The sequence below is a fragment of the Moschus berezovskii genome, chromosome 1 (genome assembly GCF_049115385.1).
Source record: "Moschus berezovskii isolate FMDL1 chromosome 1, NW_MosBer_1.0, whole genome shotgun sequence".
Lineage (NCBI taxonomy): Eukaryota > Metazoa > Chordata > Mammalia > Artiodactyla > Moschidae > Moschus > Moschus berezovskii.
This window is the reverse complement of record NC_142460.1, coordinates 93,468,502-93,474,501: the sequence shown is the minus strand read 5'-3', so window position 1 is coordinate 93,474,501 and position 6,000 is coordinate 93,468,502. Positions and strand designations below refer to the sequence as shown.

Sequence of the window (6,000 nt, the reverse complement as noted above, 5' to 3'; positions counted from 1 at the left end):
CACTTGATCATTCTCAACACTGTTCCATTTTTTGCAGCCTAAGCTGGCATGGCTGTTTTTGATAGCATCCTTTCCTTTTATTGATGACCTTGACACTGCCAGAGTGAGAGCAAAAGATGCAATAGAGTCTGGCAGGACCTGGGTTAATTTTATACAAGATAGGCTGGGGACCTGACTGGGGGAAAGGACACAGACAGAGATGTGGAGCTACAAGGGTGGCTTGGGTTGAAGGATTATTGGGAAGGGAAGGTTTAAAACTGAGAAACAATTTTGTTTGAGAATCAAATCTCTGACATCTCAGTAGAATAATAGTGGATTAGAGCCTTTCTCTATAATCCTTTGGCTCCTAAGTCTTTGAAGCTATTTCTAAGGAAAGTTAACTTGTAGCTGGAAAGTTTATATACATATATCTATATATATTCATTATTATAATTATTTTTAATGAGGAAGTTGGAACATTAATCAGATCCTGTATTAGATCTTAGTTGATGGCAGCTGCTATCTGCCTGAAGTGAGGAGAACTTCAAGGAAATAAAAGTTTGGAAAAATCCAGATGCCATTGCTTTGTATGTTGTGATGATGTGGTAGCCAGACTCTTAAGAGGCCCCATTGAGTCTAACCTCCTGGTATTCATACTCTTTGAGGCTGACCTGAGTAACAAATATGAGGCTATGGAAATGATGGTATGTTACTTCTGAGATTAGGTTATGAAAGATATTATGGTTGCTGCCTTGCTCTCTATGAACAGTTGCTCTGGAGGAAGTCAGCCACCATATCATGAAGATAATCATGCAGCCTTATAGACAGAACTGCTTGGTAAACTGAGACCTCTTGCCAACAGTCAGAGGCCATGTGGGAGTCATACTGGAAGAGCCTCCTTTAATCCATTAAATCTTCAGATGATTGCAGCCCTGGTAAATATCTTGACTGTAATCTCTTGAGACCACAAGCCAGAACCATCCAGCTAAAGTTCTCCTGAATTTCGGATGCACAGAAAATGTGAGATAATGTTTATTACTGTTTTAGTTACTAAGCTACTGTGTTTTAAGTTACTAAGCTCTGAGGAATTTGTTATGCAGCTTTAGGTAACTAATACTGATGGACAGAAGAGAGGAATGAAGAATAAAGGCTCCGCATTCTAGGCCTGGACTTGTCCTAGCCCGAAGGGTGTAACAGGTGTTAGCATCATTCATGTCTGTCCATTCTGGACACTGCTGACCACGTATGGCTAAAAGATGACAAGAAGAAAGGGCTTCATGTCCTCTTGTTTCCTCTTCTTTCTCTGCCTTCTCTTTGTTTTTAGGGAGAGGACTAGGAAGACATTGAGAACTCACACGGATTTTGTCTTTGATTTGTCAGTGGCCCCTAAGAAAACCTGCTTTGGTCTTTGTCCATTTGTTACTAGGCTGTGGGTCCCTGAGAACAGGGTTTAGATCTTTATTTCTATCCCCATCACCTACCAAGTGAACATATATGAACAATAGATGAAATTAAGGGGGTAGATGAAGTCTCTTCCTCTTCTTCTAAATTCTGCCTATTCCATTCTTAGAATGGTTCCTGAAGTGGAACCACTTCACTCATAGTTCATCAATGAAGTCTTGATAACAGGATGCATGCCATCAGTCATTTTCACTGTTAACCCTTTGCTGTGCTGTGCTTAGTTGCTCAGTCTTGTCCAACTCTTTGCGACGCGAAGAACCATAGCCTGCTAGGCTCCTCTGTCCATAGGGATTCTCAAGGCAAGAATACTGGAGTGGGTTGCCATGCACCCCTCCAGGGGATCTTCCTAATCCAGGGATCCAACCCAGGTCTCCCGCATTGCAGGCAGATTCTTCACCATCTGAGTCATCCAGGGAAGCCCACTATTAACCCTCCCCACCACCTATTTCACTATTAAAAAAATCCTCCTATTTAAGCCCTTGCTTTTAAGATCTTCCTTTTACTTTTCCATCCCATTTCTTCTCTGAAATGCTGCTTTAACTGTTGCTCAAGCTCCCATGATGCAGGAGCACATAAAGAGATTTTCTATCAATACACCAGCAATATACTACTCTCAAGTGTCCAAAGTCACAGTGGAAGGAATCTTGAACTGAAGCTAGGAGCATTAATTCTGGGCTGCTGTCACTAATTAGTCTATATGTCCTCGGGCAAGTTGCTTCCCCACTCTGGACCTCAGTTTATCTTAAACTGAGATAGTAAGTCTAGATGAGCTCTTAAGTCACTGGGTTCTCATAACAAGTTAGGATTCCAAGATGCAATCCAGAAGTGAAACCAATATACCTCTGAGCAACTGTTATGATTACAGTACAAGGTTCCTGGGACTTTCCTTTATTAGCCCAAGGATATTGCCTCCGTGAAAGACTATCTGGTTTACTGGGAAAAGCCTTCTAGTTTTGACAGACACGATCTCTGTGGTTCCAGTTTTGTCACCAACTCTGGGTGATCTTGAAATAGCTCAACAGAATTCCATCACCTCCACTAACTTTGTTCACAGTGATGCTTCCTAAGGTCCACTTGACTTTGCATTCCAGGATGTCTGGTTCTAGATGAGTGGTCACACCGTCGTGATTATCTGGGTCATGAAGATCTTTTTTGTACAGTTCTTCTGTGTATTCTTGGCATGTCTTCTTAATACCTTCTTCTTCTGTTAGGTCCATACCATTTCTGTCCTTTATTGTGCCCATCTTTGCATGAAATGTTCCCTTGGTATCTCTAATTTTCTTGAAGAGATCTCTAGTCTTTCCCATTCTATTGTTTTCCTCTATTTCTTTGCATTGATCACTGAGGAAGTCTTTCTTATCTCTCCTTGCTATTCTTTGGAACTCTTCATTCAGATAGGTATATCATTCCTTTTCTCCTTTGTCTTTTGCGTCTCTTCTTTTCACAGCTATTTGTAAGGAATCACTGCATGTTATGACTGAAGCCATGAAAAGATGCTTGCTACTTGGAAGAAAAGTTATGACCAACCTAGACAGCATATTAAAAAGTAGAGACATTACTTTGCCAACAAAGGTCCGTCTAGTCAAAGCTATAGTTTTTCCAGTAGTCATGTATGGATGTGAAAGCTGGGCTATAAAGAAAGCTGAGCGCTGAAGAATTGATGCTTTTGAACTGTGGTGTTGGAGAAGACTCTTGAGAGTCCTTTGAACTGCAAGGAGATCCAACCAGTCCATCCTAAGGGAGATAAGTCCTGGGTGTTCATTGGTAGGACTGATGCTGAAGCTGAAACTCCAATACTTTGGCCACCTGATGGGAAGAACTGACTCACTGGAAAAGACCCTGATGCTGTGAAAGATTGAAGGCGGGAGGAGAAGGGGACGACAGTGGATGAGGTGGTTGGATGGCATCACTGACTCAATGGACATGAGTTTGAGTAAGCTCCTGGAGTTGGTGATGGACAGGGAGGCCTGGCGAGCTGCAGTCCATGGGATCGCAAAGAATCGGACACGACTGAGCGACTGAACTGAACTGGGTGATCTTAGGCAAATTCTTCTCTCGGGATCAGAGCACGGAGGTTGTTGCTGCTACACAGAAGAGGGTCGAAGACCTGGAAGTGATTTAGACAGCTTTGCCCAATTCCTTTTCCAGAACCGAGGACTCTCAGCACCGGAGCAGGGTCCTGGCCCGCCAGTAGTCCCGTTCCTAGGTGCAACGGAAACTTAAACTAGCTTTGCTAACTGAGCTTCGGCTGGGCGGGCGGTAGCTACAGGTGAGCTCTTAAAGGGGCCGCCAGAGCTTGGGTAATTCTTGAAGCTGTTGACTTGGCGGGAGTTGCAGGCAAGGGAGAATGAATGAGAAAACGAACGAACCAATTTTCTATTCCATTCCTTAAATGCATTCATACTTGGAATTAATCACTTAGATTTAAAAAATTATCTGGTAAAACCCTCAACCTCTTATCAGATTAACTAATCTCCATATTTTACCTACCCTTCTTTAATTCAATTCCTCCAAAACTTTTACTGAGGGGCTAACAGTAACTTTTAAAGAATTAGCACCAAGTGTAAGAATGCAGAGACCGCACCCCTCCCCCTCGCAAACGCCTCCCTTTTCCCCCTCCCAGGCCCCGCCCTTTCCCGCCCCCTATCGTGGGTGGCGCAGTCGACACCTCCCAGAGAATGCTTTTCCAGGTTGGGGATCCACCCCCGGGGTGGATGTCTCTCCGGCTGAGCTGGAAACGACACGCGTTTAGTGAGGTTCAAGGGTGTCTCGGAATGTGTGTCCTGGATCCGGTGTAGGTGAGGTCACATTTCTCTTCCGACACTGTCACTCTTGCTCGCCGGGCGCGCCAAGCGCTCAGAACCGCGGGACACACCGGTGGGCTAGGACGAGGTAAAGGCGGGCTCTTCAGGGCGCCCTGGCCCACCTGTAGAGTCTGTGCGTCAACTCCTTTGTTCTCAGAACCACTTCGGTGGCCGCGCCTTTACGCACGGAGGTTCACTCCCACGTTCCTCAGGACCCCTGCTGCCGTCCCCAGCCCCCTCCTGGCCCTCCTCCCTCTCCGAACCCAAAGGTAGCAGCGCTGAGAGCCCGGGGCTCGGCGCGAGCCGCCTCCTCACTTCCCATTGGCTGAGAGCGCTGGGAACGCGGTCACGTGGGGGCGCGGCAATCCAGATCAAGGGCCGCCATCTTGGCGGAAAGTTTAGGGGGAGAGCGGTTGGGGGCGCGGAAGGAGGCGAGGTTCCGGGGGTGTGGCGGCTAAGAGCTGAGAGGGCGAGCGGGCGAGCGGGCACCGGCGCGTGAGGAGGCGCCGGCGGCTGAGGCGGAGGAGGAGGCGACGGGGTGCAGCCGCCGAGGGGAGCTCCTCCCCCGTTCCCTCAGCCCCCTCTGCACAGCTCCGCGAGCCCCGGGTGGGGCGGGGGGACGTGGAGCGGGGCAGGGCGGGGGAGACGGCCCGCGGCGCACCCCAGCTCCGAGCGCACGCCGCTCGCAGGAACTTTGTGGCGGCGCCGCAGGTGTGGGGGCCCGCGGAGGTGTGCATGTGGGGCGCGAGGGCGTCGGAGAGCGGCCGCTGTCCTGTCCGGCCCTCGCTGGAGTAGCTCGGAGGAAGCCCACAAGGAATCAGGCAAGCGAGAGGAGGGGGCCCGAGCAGGGCGGGGTGATCAATCCTGTTGGTCCCTTCTCCGAGTGCTTTACAGTCTCTGCTGGTTTAGGGGCCAAGGGTCGGAGCGCGTCTTCACCCCCCAGTAGCAGGTGGGGGGTCTGCCTTCTTATGCCGGGGGAGGGGTGGCCCCACGTCTAGCATTAAGCGCCCTTTGGAGAAGGGGGGCAGCTTTCTAGGAGAGTTTGGCAGCTTGCTTCTGTCTGCTCTTAATTTGCGGGGGAACCCAACCTAGGTGAAAGCTTTCTAGATTGACACTGCTGGGTTTTGAGGCTCTTTCTTCTTTCACTTGGGAAAACTTTGCTAGGTGGACTTTTCAAATAGGGCTAGGAGTTTTTCGATTTGAGAGTTAGGGGTAAATGCTAGTTTAACCTCGATTCTGTTCTTTTCTAAATTCAGTTCTGTTTCCTTTCTGTTTTGTGTTTTAAGGTGTGTGTGCTCTCTTCCTGATTCTGGAGAAAAATGCCGGTCCGGAAGCAAGGTGAGAGTTTACTTCGGAACTCTTGTGGGTATCCCTTGCTTTTTTCTGTTTTGTGCTTGCTGTTTAACAGATGTTTGTGTAACTGATGAGACAGCACAGCCTTAGCCTTACTACTTAGGGAATCTAAGCCTCAATCATTCAGACGATGGAAACACGTAAATGTTTGTCAAACTTTTTTCCCTTGACATCTCTCTAGTGACTGGAGAGGCAATTAACTTTTTTTCCCTCTGAAATGTCTTTTTAAGAAGTTTGTGTTGGCGTTTTAATATTTCATTTTATCATTCTTAGTAAACCCTTTCGTGAACGAATGTGGAATACTGGCCAAGAACTACTAGTTTTGAAAGAATGTTTGAATTATAATAACAGATTGTAGTAATCGGGGTTTGTATATCAGATCAACTGAAACTATGTTACTAAC

General features: G+C 47.4%; 1 protein-coding gene across 7 annotated transcripts in view; it reads left to right on the top strand.

The window, feature by feature from the left end:
- Positions 1-4,105: 4,105 nt before the first annotated feature.
- The window catches only part of DLG1 (discs large MAGUK scaffold protein 1), a 287,420-nt gene continuing 285,525 nt past the window's right edge, over positions 4,106-6,000 (top strand). For 6 of the 7 annotated variants that reach the window (XM_055407346.2, XM_055407336.2, XM_055407313.2 and 3 more), the window contains exons 1-2: positions 4,630-5,065; positions 5,531-5,582. In XM_055407346.2, the coding sequence (XP_055263321.1) occupies positions 5,564-5,582 (19 nt within the window). In that variant the 5' untranslated portion in view covers positions 4,630-5,065; positions 5,531-5,563. Of the gene's footprint in view, positions 4,239-4,629; positions 5,066-5,530; positions 5,583-6,000 lie in introns of those variants that run through there. The other variant, XM_055407214.2, reaches the window with a different exon arrangement.